The sequence below is a fragment of the Vulpes lagopus genome, chromosome 7 (assembly GCF_018345385.1).
Source record: "Vulpes lagopus strain Blue_001 chromosome 7, ASM1834538v1, whole genome shotgun sequence".
Taxonomy (NCBI): domain Eukaryota; kingdom Metazoa; phylum Chordata; class Mammalia; order Carnivora; family Canidae; genus Vulpes; species Vulpes lagopus.
In genome coordinates, this window is record NC_054830.1 from 50080780 (window position 1) to 50092853 (window position 12074).

At 49.0% G+C, this 12074-nt stretch overlaps 1 protein-coding gene across 3 annotated transcripts in view; it reads left to right on the plus strand.

The window, feature by feature from the left end:
- The first annotated feature begins 1563 nt into the window (after nt 1-1563).
- Nucleotides 1564-12074, plus strand: part of TATDN2 (TatD DNase domain containing 2) — a 28303-nt gene continuing 17792 nt past the window's right edge. For all 3 annotated transcript variants that reach the window (XR_005989082.1, XM_041764117.1, XM_041764119.1), the window contains exons 1-3: nt 1564-1720; nt 1829-2248; nt 10597-11088. Coding sequence is in view for 2 of the 3 variants with exons in the window: in XM_041764117.1 (XP_041620051.1) it covers nt 1835-2248; nt 10597-11088 (906 nt within the window). In the remaining variant the exon portion in view is untranslated. The remainder of the gene's footprint in view (nt 1721-1828; nt 2249-10596; nt 11089-12074) is intronic.

Sequence of the window (12074 nt, forward strand, 5' to 3'; positions counted from 1 at the left end):
TTCTTCCTGAATAGTACTTTTGGATTACTTGAATCATTTTGCCTAGTATTCCTTTCTAAGGATGTTCCATAATATATATGACTAGCTTCCAATGCTGGATTTTGAGGCAGTTTTTCATTCTTACTACTACATACAGTGCTGTCTTCCAAAGAGGTTGTACCAATTCACGTGGAATCAGGTATGGGAATGCATTTTCCCACAGCCTCAGCTACAAAGAATATTATCCCGCTTTTTGATCCCTGACAACTGAATAGGTGAAAATTTATAATTTGACTTGTACTTTTAAGCGAGAGGTGGAACCATTTGTTCTCACACATTAAATAAAGAGCCTTTCGTAATTTGCGTCTGCTCCTGGGTTCATTTATCTTCCCATTTCTTTAATTTTTTAATTACTGGCAACATGTTTCCATTTTAATACTTAATAATGATCGCATCGAGAAAGTTTTTCACATAGTAAGGACATCAGCCCTTTGTCCTGTGTTGCGAATATTTTTCCAAGTTTGTACTTTGTCTCTGAACTTTGATATTTTTTGACCGGCAACAATTTTCCATTTTTGTGCAGTTCCCCCCACCCCCAACCCCAGCCCCCACCTTGTGGCTCCTAACTTCCGACTCTGCCACTTTCTGGGTGTGTCACCGGGTCTCTCTGGGCCACAGTTTCCTGCTCTGCAAACGGGGTCAGGATGCCGGTGCGGGTGCGAGGAGAGGTGGGGACTCGAGCCCGTCTAGCTGGGCGGCGGCGCAGCGCTGAGGGGCAGGGAGCGCCCCTGAGGGCCCCGGGCCGCGGACGCCCCCTCACCGCCTCACGCAGGGCTGCCGCGGGGGAGCTGCGGCCCCGCCTCGCTTCGCGCTCTCGGGGCCCACGTGAGTGGCTCCGCCCCGCCCCGCTTCCGACCAATGCCTTCCAGCCTCCGGGCCAACAGGCGAGCTCCGTCTTGCTCGGAGTCCCGCCCCCTGCCGATTCGAGCAATGGGCGCCCTCCGTTCTGCGCAAGGCCCGCCCCCGCCGCACGCCGGGCAGCGGGCCGCAGGGCTCGTTCCGGGAGGCGGGCGCCGCGGAGGCCGGTGTGGCCGGAGCTCGGGCGGAGGCCGGGCCGGGGCTGCGGGCCGGGGGCGGGCGGCGGGCGGCGAGCGGCGAGCGGGCGGCTGGGGCGGGACGTTCGGGCCGTGAGGGCTGCGGGGCCGACGTCTGGGCTGCGGCGGCAGGGACGGGAGGGGCGGCTGGGCGAGCCGGAGGGTGTCCCGGGGCGGCCGAGCGCGGCGCCGCCGGCTCCCGAGGGGGCGCCTCGGCCCCGAGCCCTCGGGCCCGGGCTGGTCGGCGGGGCCGCGGGAGCAGGGCGGGCTGCGCGCCGGCGCCGGCCCTGCCCTGCGGCCCGCCCTCGGCATTCCGGGCCTCCGGGCCGAGCGCCCCGCAGAGGCTGCGGGTCCGGGCGCCATGTGCGGACCCTGAGGCTCCGCGTGGTCTCGCGGAGCGCTCTGGCGTCCCCGAGGCGCCCTGCGCCGCGACCTGAAGCCGAGCGCTTTGTAATCCCGGAAGCGCTTTGACATCTCCCCGTCGCGCTGTGCACACTGAAGCGCTCGGTGATCGCGGAAGCACGTTGTGGGGCTGGAAACCAAACCCACGCCCTTAGTGAGCCTCGGATCGTTGTGACTACGGCGAAGCGCGTGGGGATCTCGGGAAGCCTGAGAACTGTGATGGGCAGTGGAAGGAAGGGGGAAAGGTCAGTGAGGCCCCCGGCCCCGACCTGGCTGGCCCTCCCCCAGGGGCCCCGGCGTGGGGGGGTGCGGACAGGAGAGGTGGGAACCCAGGCCCGCTCCTTCCCTCGCAGGTGCCCATGGCGTCGGAGCGGCGCAAGGTCAAGTACCACTGGAGCGGCGCCTCGGAAGGCTGTCCCCGCAAGCGCAGCTGCCTCCGGGAGCCCGGTGATGTGGCCCCCTCCAGCCGGCCGGCTCCCTGCTCTGCGTCGCGGGCCGGAGGGACCAGCAGCCCCACGCGCCTGAAAGCCCCGAAGGAGGACGATGTGGCCTGCACGCCGAGGTTGCCCTGGGGCTCATCCTGCCGCAGAAATTCCTCCTCCTCCTCTTCCTCCTCGCATTCCTCCGGCCCAGGTGTGGGCGGGGCTGCCGCCAAAGGCTGCCTGATTCGGAGTACCCGGGGATTCCTGTCGTCTGGGGGATCCCCCCTTCGCCCTGCCAGCCCCTCTCCAGAAGAAATGGCTTCTCTAGAGGAGGAAGCCTGCAGCCTTAAGGTAGGTGGCTGCGACGCCTTGGACGCGGTGAGGCCCCTTCCACGTGGCTTGAGGTGTTGCTGGAAGGAGGTGAAAAGGGGTCGTGTCCTTCAAGATCTCTCGGGTCTTCCCAGAGGTCTGCCTGAGGCAAAGCGGGGAGCCTAAGGGGGGGGGGGGTCGTTGAGGGGCGGCGGCGACCCGCAGTGCCAGAGACAGATAGTTCTCAAACTTGGCACCACTTTAAGACGACTTGGAAAGCTTTAAAATACTTGTGCCTGCTTCTCATTCCGACCTCATTGGGCTGGGGTGTGGTCTGGGTTTCCGGATTTTTAAATGCTCCTCAGGCAATTGTATGGTGCAGCCCGATTGGAAGGGTCACAGCCCTACAAGGTGCATTGCGTGCCCAGAAGACACGTATATTTATTTTCAGTTGTGAATTTAAGGAATTGTGCCCTTGTTCTTAGAACTTCTCTGAGTCACAGAACTGAGAACAAGAATTTGGGTTCTTGGTGTCGCTTTTCACTAAAGTTGTGACTAGCACCTTGGGGTTTTGCTTGGTGGGTAGAGTTTGTTTTGGAGCTTAAACATTTAATTCCATGCAGGAGGGTTTCTCAGGAGGAGGTACATTTCGTCCACTCTTTTGGTTTATATTAACTTAAAAGAGGATACAATTTTCCCAGGGTTGTTTTTTTTTTTTTTTTTTTTTTCCTTTTTTGGTGAGGGCAGGTTGAATGATGTGAGTCTGTGAGAAGTAGAAGCTAATGTAATTCATCTGTTATAGGCAGCCATTTCCCTGGTGAGAGGTTGAGTACTGGCTAACGTCGCCAGCTGTAGTGTGAGCTTCATCCACTTTCAGTCAGGTGTTTTGTTTTGTTTTTTATAAAGATGTTATTTATTTATTCATGAGAGACCCAGGCAGAGGGAGAAGCAGGCTCCCTGTGAGAAGCCTGATGCAGGACCTGACCCCAGGACCCCGGGATCATGACCTGAGGCAAAGGCAGACGCCCAACCGCTGAGCCACCCAGGCGCCCCTCAGGTTTTGAACAAATGTTTGTTGAGGGCCTAGATCATCCCAGGAGTGTTCTCCTTGCTTGGGATTCTGTCCGAACAAAACAGAGATCACTGCCCTCTTAGTTTGCATTCTGGATCTGGAGCTCTAGGCGGTAAGAGGTTAAGAGTTCTGTACCTGGACCAGTGCTGGAAAAGTCTTAGCTGAATGAGAGGAGCTGCCTTCACATAAAGGGATCTTACAAAAGCAAGGGAAAAATGCCCTAAGGAACATGGGTTTGTCGAGTGGTTAGATTATGTGGAGCTGAGAAATGAGGCTGTCATTGGCTGTCTATCCTGGGGAGCTCTCAGGTGTAGTGCTCACAGAACTCTTGTATGGCACATGGATTTTTTTTTTTTAATGGTCACTTCAAAAGCTTTGTCTTTGGCATGAGAATACATATTGATGTTGAATATGACTAGAACGTAGGTCAAAGTAAATATGGGGCTTTGCCCATACAATTTAATCTTGTCATTAATCCTTGATACACTTTCTATTTGATTTGGGCGCCGCATTGAAATAATATAGATTGCTTATGTTTGACTTCAGTGACAATTAGAGATAGGATAAAGCCTTTTTTTTTTTTTTTTTTTTTTAAGATTTTATTTATTCATGAGAGACACAGGTAGAGGGAGAAGCAGGCTCCTCGCAGGGAGCCCGATGTGGGACTCGATCCCGGGACTCCAGGATCACGCCCTGGGCTGAAGGCAAATACTCAACCGCTGAGCCACCCAGGGATTCCCAAGGATAAAGCCTTTCAAGAAGGGCAGGAATCTTTGCCTAGTGTTTCAGGTGTGCTGCATCCCTGGCTCAGGCTGTCTTGCAGACCAGGAACCCAGATTTGAAGATAGAGTCTTTAAACCCGGGTGGGTCGAATGCTATCATGGACCCATCTTTATCTTATTTAGGCCTAAGGGGCCTTGTTTTGCCTAAATCAAATTAGTGGTTAAGCATAGAACAATGAGTAGTTCAGTCCTGTCTCAAGTTGTGGGGTTAGTGCCTTGCTTTGAGTGAGTGAGCTCCTGAGGGTTACTGAGTGGCAGGCCCTCCCTTAGATCGTAGAACTATGAGATGGCTTCTAAGTAGCACACATTCTGGTGGGAAGGCTTGAGAAGTCACAAGACTGCCTCATGATGTGGTGTATGGAGCTTAAGAGCCCAGGATGGAGGCTGGAGAGGTTGGTAGGGGGCCGATTGCAACAGGGCTTTAGTAGCCAAGAGAACTTGAATTTTATTCTAAGCCATTAGAGAGTTATATAGAATTCCATAACAGGGAGGCAGATGTGCATTTTTGAAAGATCACTCATGTTGAGTGAGGATAGACTATGGGGATGTTGATATTATTAATCCTAATTGTCACTCTCTAGCACTGCTAAGGGCTCTCCCTGTAGTGTTTGTTAATTTGAAAACAAGGCACAGTACCTGACTCATCTTGATGAATTACAAAATGCCTTTCTTATCTTCCTCTTAGTCTGCACCTCTTCTGCGCTCTGCAGTCACATCTAACTCGTTTTTCTAGTAAATCCTAGGTCCTTTTAGCAAGCACAGTCCACTGGCACTCACAAAAATGGGGGGGTTCTCCCCTCCTCTGTCCTTCTAAGGTCTCCTCACTCCTATTTTTTTACCTGCCTATCCACCTGTTCTGCATTTGCTCTGTAAACTTTGAGAGATACACTCTTGGCTTTGTCTGTAGGTTCCCCATTATCTGTCTCCTCCCCGGCTTCAGCACAGAGGTCTTGGCCAGATCACAGAATAGTGAGAGGGGAATGTTCTGCCTTTGATAACAGTGCCACAGACTGGGTAGCTTATAAATAATAGAAATTTATTTCTTGAGGTGTCTGGGTGGCTCACTTGGTTAAGTGTCTGCCTTTGGGCAGCCCAGATGGCTCAGTGGTTTAGCGCCGCCTTCAGCCCAGGGCATGGTCCTGGAGACCCAGGGATCAAGTCCCACATCGGGCTCCCTGCATGGAGCCTGCTTCTCCCTCTTCCTGTGTCTCTGCCTCTCTCTCTCTCTGTGTGTCTCTCATGAATGGATAAATAAAATCTTAAAAAAAAAAAAAAAAAGTGTCTGCCTTCGACTCAGGTCATGATCTTATGGTCCTGAGATGGAGCCACACATTTGGCTCTCTGCTCAGCGGGGAGCTTGCTTCTCACTTTCCCTCTGCCTGCCACTCCCCATGCTTGTGTGCTTGCATGTGTGTTCTATCTTTCTGTGTGTGTCAAAAAATTTTTTTCTTTTTAAGTTTCTTATAGTTTTGAAGGCTAGAAGTCTGAGATGAGGGGGCTAGCATGGTCAAGTGAGGGCCCTTTTCTGGCTTGTAGATTTCTCCTTCTGTCCTCATATGGCAGAGGGGTACAGAGGAGCTCTCTTGGGGACTTTTTTTTTTTTTTTAAGATTTTATTTATTTGAGAGAGAGCAAGAGAGCACAAGGGGGGGGTGTGGGAGAGGGAGAGGGAGAAGCAGGCTCCCTGCTAAGCAAAGCCCCCCCCCCACCCCCACCCCAGGATGGGGATCTATCCCAGGACCCTGGGATCATGACCTGAGCTAAAGGCAGAGGCTTAATGGACTGAGCCACCCAGGCGCCCCTCTCTTGGAGACTCTTAGATAAGAGCACTAATCCCATTCATGATGGCTCCACTTTCATGACCTAATCACTTTCCAAAGGAGCCACCTAATATCATCACTTGGGGGTTAGATTTCAACATACAAATTTTGGGGGAACACATTCAGACCATAGCTAGACTGGGCCATTTGGATTTACTAGAGATTCCTGCTGGCCAGCTTCTTACTGTTTGTTCTTTGTTTCCTCTAGGATAGTTAAGTTTTCTCAGATTCTAATGGTAACTGATGGCCTTTAGAGAATAATTAAATTTGTCTGCTTTGAGCACCTTCACCTACCTTATATTATTAGTCCTTAGTATGATCTTTCTACATTTCTACATTCACTTCAGGGAAGGAAGACTGGAAGGGAAAATTTAAGCATTTGTGATGTGATAGACTTTGATCAAATACGATTCTCAGTGTTTGACCCATAAGAGGGTCATATAATCCAGAGATGTGAAACAGGCGGTATTATCTTTACATGTCATTTAACAAACATTTACATATCAGTTAACAAATATTTGAGCACCTAGTATGTGTCGGCACTGGAAAAGGAGATTCAGAAATGTTAAGTAACTTGACCAAGGCCATACATCTTGTATGGGGCAAAGCTGTGATATCCCAGATTGGTGGGATGTCAGAGCCTGCATTCTTGCCGCTGCAGCCCTCTGAGCACCTGCTCTGTCCAGGCCTAGTGTTGTAAGGGATGGGGAGATGAAGAGGGCAAGATCCTCCCCTTGAAAAGCTCTCTGCAGGGTGACATAGCCCTGACACAAGAAGCCATTGTGTATCTTGGCTCTCAAATGACAAAGCTTTCATGTATGATCCTGGTTCCTGCGTCTTCACCCAGCAGATGTCCAGTGCTGTGGTGGAAGTCTGTGCTAGGAGGTAGAGGTACAAAGAAAAGTCCTTCATTATGGAGCAATGTGTGGAATGTTGTAACGGACATTTGAAGTACCAAGGGTCAGAGGAAGGAGTGACTAACATTGAGAAAGTCCTCACAGAAGAGGTGCCATTAGAGTTTCTGATGGACAAGGAGGAGGAGAGGACATTTCAGGCAGTGTAACAACATGTGTTCAGAATGTGTCAGGAAACGCTGCTTGTCTGAAGCACTAGAGCTACAACTTTCCTGAAGGTCCTCACTTCCCTTTTCTCCAGTGCCTTTCTTTATTCCTGGGCACCTGGGTATATGGACAAAGGTGGGAGGTGATGCTGGAAAAGAAGCTTGGGGTCCAGCCTGTGAATGGCTTCTGATGTCATACTCAGGAGTTGGGGATGTTTTCTGTGGGCAAATGCAGAAGTGCTGAAGGGTTTTAAGCAGAGATGTGATGTTGCCAGATTTGAGAACTTCTCTGGCACACTGGAGAAAGGATAGGAGGGAGTAGGCAGGGAGCTGGGTACGAACCATTGAAATCGTGCAGGTTGGCGGTGTCAAGGGCTGGAACAGCATCTCCACTCAATCTTTCCTTCCTCCCTTCAGACATGCATAATTCACCAACCAGTACTGCCAGGAAAAATGCCATCTCTCCTATATGAAGCCAGGTGGTTTGTCTCTTCTCTTGAACTTAATGCCTAATCTTTACCTTGATAGCCTCCTATCCACTTCTGAAAATCTTGGGTGGCCTGATCCATTTCAGGTCCTTGTGGTCTTTGACATCACAGCCTTTGCTACTTTCTCGATTTTCGTATTTTTGCTATTCTCCCTTGGTTTCCAGGATATTAGGGGGGAGCTTGAGTTTGCCTCTTGGTCCTGCCACTTAGACGCCATGTACAAGAGGGATAACAGCCATGGCAGCTCGGTGAATTGTAAGGCCACGTAAGGTATGTTACTGTAATTCTAACCCCCTTTTTCTCCCACAAGTATAGGCCTGGTCTTCTCTACCAGAGTTGGCAAGCCGGTGGCTGAATGTGGCCCACTAGGTCTTCAAAGTACTCAGTATTTTAGAGATTTCACATTAAAAATATATGCCTCCAGTCCACACCTCTACTCTGAACTGGAAATTTGACCCTCTTCTACTTCTGTTCCCTTTTCCTGTGTTACTTTTCTCTCTGGTACTTTTCACTCTCTAACATATATTGCCTTTCTTCTGGTTTTCCTTTCCCACCACCACCTAGAATATAAGATCCAGTAAGCAGGTATTTTTTTATGTTCCATTGAATGCAAACCTCACAGATTCAGAACAGTGCCTACTGGCATATAGTAAGTGCTCAACAAAAAATTGCCAGCTAGATGAAAAAACGAATTAAATTTGAGATTTCTTGTTTTGTTTGAAAAGCTGCAATTTGTAACCCTGGGTCTGTACTTCCAAGTGGCAGCAGTTGGTTTGAAGTGAGGAGCTATGACCTTCAGAAGGTGCAGGGGTTCCTCTGTTTGTTGTCAACCTTGTCTTTCCATGTTGGCCTCTACCTGGTACAGGGGTAGGAGGGCAAAGAGAGGGACCTGCTGGTCCCACAGGCAGAGTTGGAGACATCAGAGAAGGGGTTCGGGGCCTTAAAGGATGAATATGAGTTTACCAAGTGTAAAATGAGATTGAGGTAGGGGTATCACAAGCAAAGGGAATTAGATTTGCCCATGATGGTATGATGGGGATTCCTGAGGATGATGGGTGTTTGGTAGTAGCCAGAGAAGTGGGCAGCAGAGAAGCCTGCTGGGAAGTTGTGGCTGTGTCCTATAGGGAGGGCATGCCTAGGGAACCTCCTGGTTTATTTTTAATATATATATTTTTAAACATTTTATTTATTATTTTTTAAAAATTTATTCATGAGAGGCACAGAGAGAGAGAGGCAGAGACACAGGTAGAGGGAGAAGCAGGCTCCATGCAGGGAGCCCGACGTGGGACTCAATCCCGGATCTTCAGGATCATGCCCTGAGCTAAAGGCGGTGCTAAACTGTTGGGCCACCGGGGCTACCCATATTTTTAATATTTATTCGATTTTCTTAATAAGGAAAGGTATTTAAAAAAAAAAAAAAAAGGCTTCTAATCTCCTTTCCCAGATAGTCCCTACAGACATTTAAAAAAAAATGTCCACTGTGTTAGAAAATTGAGAGAGGGTCAAAATGAAGGTAAAAGACACCTTTCCTGTCCATCTCATCAAAGTTAGCAGATGCCAACAATCTGAGTACTTCTAGTAAGAAAAATACCATGCCATACTGCTGTCTAGATTTATAGATTTCAAAAGGCTGTTTTAAAAAACAAAGATAATATGTATTTCTTGGAAAAAACTCAAGAGAAGTATATAAAGTAAGAGTGTAAGCCTCCATGTAACCACTTCCTTATTGATGGACATCTCTTGGAGTAGACTACTTTTCCTTGGTAGAGAAAAATGATCAGCAAGCTTAGTGTGGAGTTCTTTCTCCACTTTTAATATACAGAGAGGGATTTAATACAAATGAATTAGAAGTGCAAGTTGTAGGGACTGTAGAAGATTTGGGGATAATGGTCAATATAGGTCAGAGCTGGGGAGGTTTGGACTTGGCTGTCTTGGAGATGATCCTAGGGGTAGATTGGTGGATCAGTTTTACCCAGGCTGGGATTAGATTGGATCTGAGTTTCACAGGAAATTTAACATTGAGAACAAATAGTCTAGTTCCTGGGATGAGTAAGTGCTGAGAGGAAGGAAAGCATGGGCTGAGACTTCACCTGTGTTTCTGAGGAGATTTGGAGTTGGGGTAGTTACGGTCTCTGGACTGACCCTGGTGCATTCTCTGGGACACCAGACACCTTCTTTTTTTTTTTTTTTTTTTTAACAATTTTATTTATTTATTTATGATAGTCACACACACACACACACACACACACAGAGAGAGAGAGAGAGAGAGAGAGAGAGAGAGAGAGAGAGAGGCAGAGACACAAGCAGGCTCCATGCACCGGGAACCCGACGTGGGATTTGATCCCGGGTCTCCAGGATCGCGCCCTGGGCCAAAGGCAGGCGCTAAACTGCTGCGCCACCCAGGGATCCCACCAGACACCTTCTAGCACTGAGGTTTTGATTTGGGGGACGGGGTTTGCAGAGAACTTTGGTAAGGCCTGCACTCTGCCCCTCAGGACTTGGGAGGTTAGACTCTGCTCCTCCCTGGACTTTTGGGTCTCTTTGACTCTTAGACGTGGGATTGAATTAGCTGGTTTCTAGAGACCCTTCCAGTGCTGAAATTTTGAGCTGCTCTTTTGCCCAGGTGTGTTCTCAAGTGTGTGGCAGTCCCTGGCCTCAAGGAGCTTACAGTCTAGTGTTGTTAGAATGTTTATCTCTGGGACGCCTGGGTAGCTCAGCAGTTGAGCGTCTGCCTTCGGCTCAGGGCGTGATCCCACAGTCCTGGGATCGAGGCTCCCTGCATGGAGCCTGCTTCTCCCTCTGCCTATGTCTTTCCCTGCCTCTCTCTCTCTCTGTGTCTCTCATGAATAAATAAATAAAATCTTTAATTAAAAAAAAAAAGAATGTTTATCTCTCTGCCATTCTTGCTTGCTGCAGTATGAGGGTATCACCTGAGGAGCATGAGAAAGTAAATAATATGAAATGGCAGCAATTCAGGCCCTTTTACGTGGCACTTCTCAGTGGGGTGGGTCAGCAACCTTCGGGAGAGAATCTGTGTCTTGGCCACGGTCACTTTCCCTGTGATTGGCGCAGCCACTACTGATTTATAATTTGCTGAGTGCTTTCTATACGTAGTTGCCCTTTGGATAGCTGTGTTATGATCTCTGATTTTTTTTTTTTTTCCTTCCAGGTTGATTCAAAAGATAGTTCCCGTAACTCCATGAACTCTGAATTTGCAGCTGAAGCAGAGGGTCAGAATGATACAAATGAGGAGCCAAACAAGGTGCAGAAAAGGAAGAGGGATAGATTTCGAGACCAAGGCTCTACAGTCATTTACCTAAAGGCTATCCAGGGCATCCTGGGGAAGTCAATGCCAAAAAGGAAGGGAGAGGCTGCCACAAGGGCAACAACAAGCACAGGAGAGCGTCCCATCCGTGGAGAAGGGCCAGGCAGGAGTGTCACCGTATCTCCTCAGAAGGGGAAAGAGTCAGCCCCAGAGGTGAGAGCTGAGGACGAAAAGGCTGTGCCTGAGAGGAGCAGCCTCTGTGACAGGAGAGTGGTAATAGACCCTCAGGAGAAGCCTAGTGAGGAGACACCTGGTGACCGAAGGACAGTCATTGACAAGCCCTCTCCAGCCCTGGAATTTCTGGATGACTCTGACTCTCATTTAGAAAGCCACAAGGTGAGTTGGATTTATACCAAGTGTGGGGTTTTTAGTTCTCTTGACGTATATGTATTTGGTCTTTCTAGTTCAATCCCAAGTGTTACTCATTAAAAACAGCACTGTATTTATCAAGGACTCAAAGGCAAACTGATGGTTTTCTTCTAAAAGACCTTTCAGAGTTACGAAGAAATCTCAGTTCAGCATTTTTTTTTTTTTTTTTTTAATTTAGAATTTCCGTGTTTGTTGGCAGATGCATTTGCCTGCCCTCACAGAGGCCAAATAACAGTGGCTTAAAGAAAATAGCTTGGCTTGGGGAGGAGGGCTCCCCGGTGTCAGGGACCCTAACGCTATACTGGATGTTCTGCTGCCTCCACACAGTCACCATCCGTGGTCTGAGTGGCTACTGTGCTAGGACCCAGAGTACATTATGTTGATGTTCCAGCCAGCAGGAAGGAGAAAAGAGAAGGGGACGGTACATTCCCTTCCGTTGAAGAACCTACCTCAGAAGTTGTCCACATCCTTTCTGCTTTTAGCCCTTGACAAGAATCTAGAAACCTGGCCAACACCTAGCTTCAAGGGAGTCTGGAGCATTAACTTTCATCTGGGGGCCTTATGCCCAGATCACTTTGATTGCTCTTGAAGGAAAGAATGGTACTGGAGGGAAACTAGCAGTTTTTAACATAGTTTCTAACTCGAGTGGCAGGCGGGTAGCATTCCTCTGTTGTACCCATCTCTGCTTATCTTTACTTATGGCCCTTTAGTGGTAGCTCCTTGAATGTCTTTAGCTCTTTCTTCTCGTACCTACCTCCATATTTCTTTCTTTCTTTCTTTCTTTCTTTTTTTTTTTTTTAAGATTTTATTTATTTGTTCATGAGAGATACACAGAGAGAAGCAGAGACATAAGCAAAGGGAGAAGCAGGCTCTCCGTGGGCAGCCTGATGTGGAACTCGACCCCAGGATCATGCCCTGAGCCAAAGGCAGACGCTTAACCATTGAGCCACCCA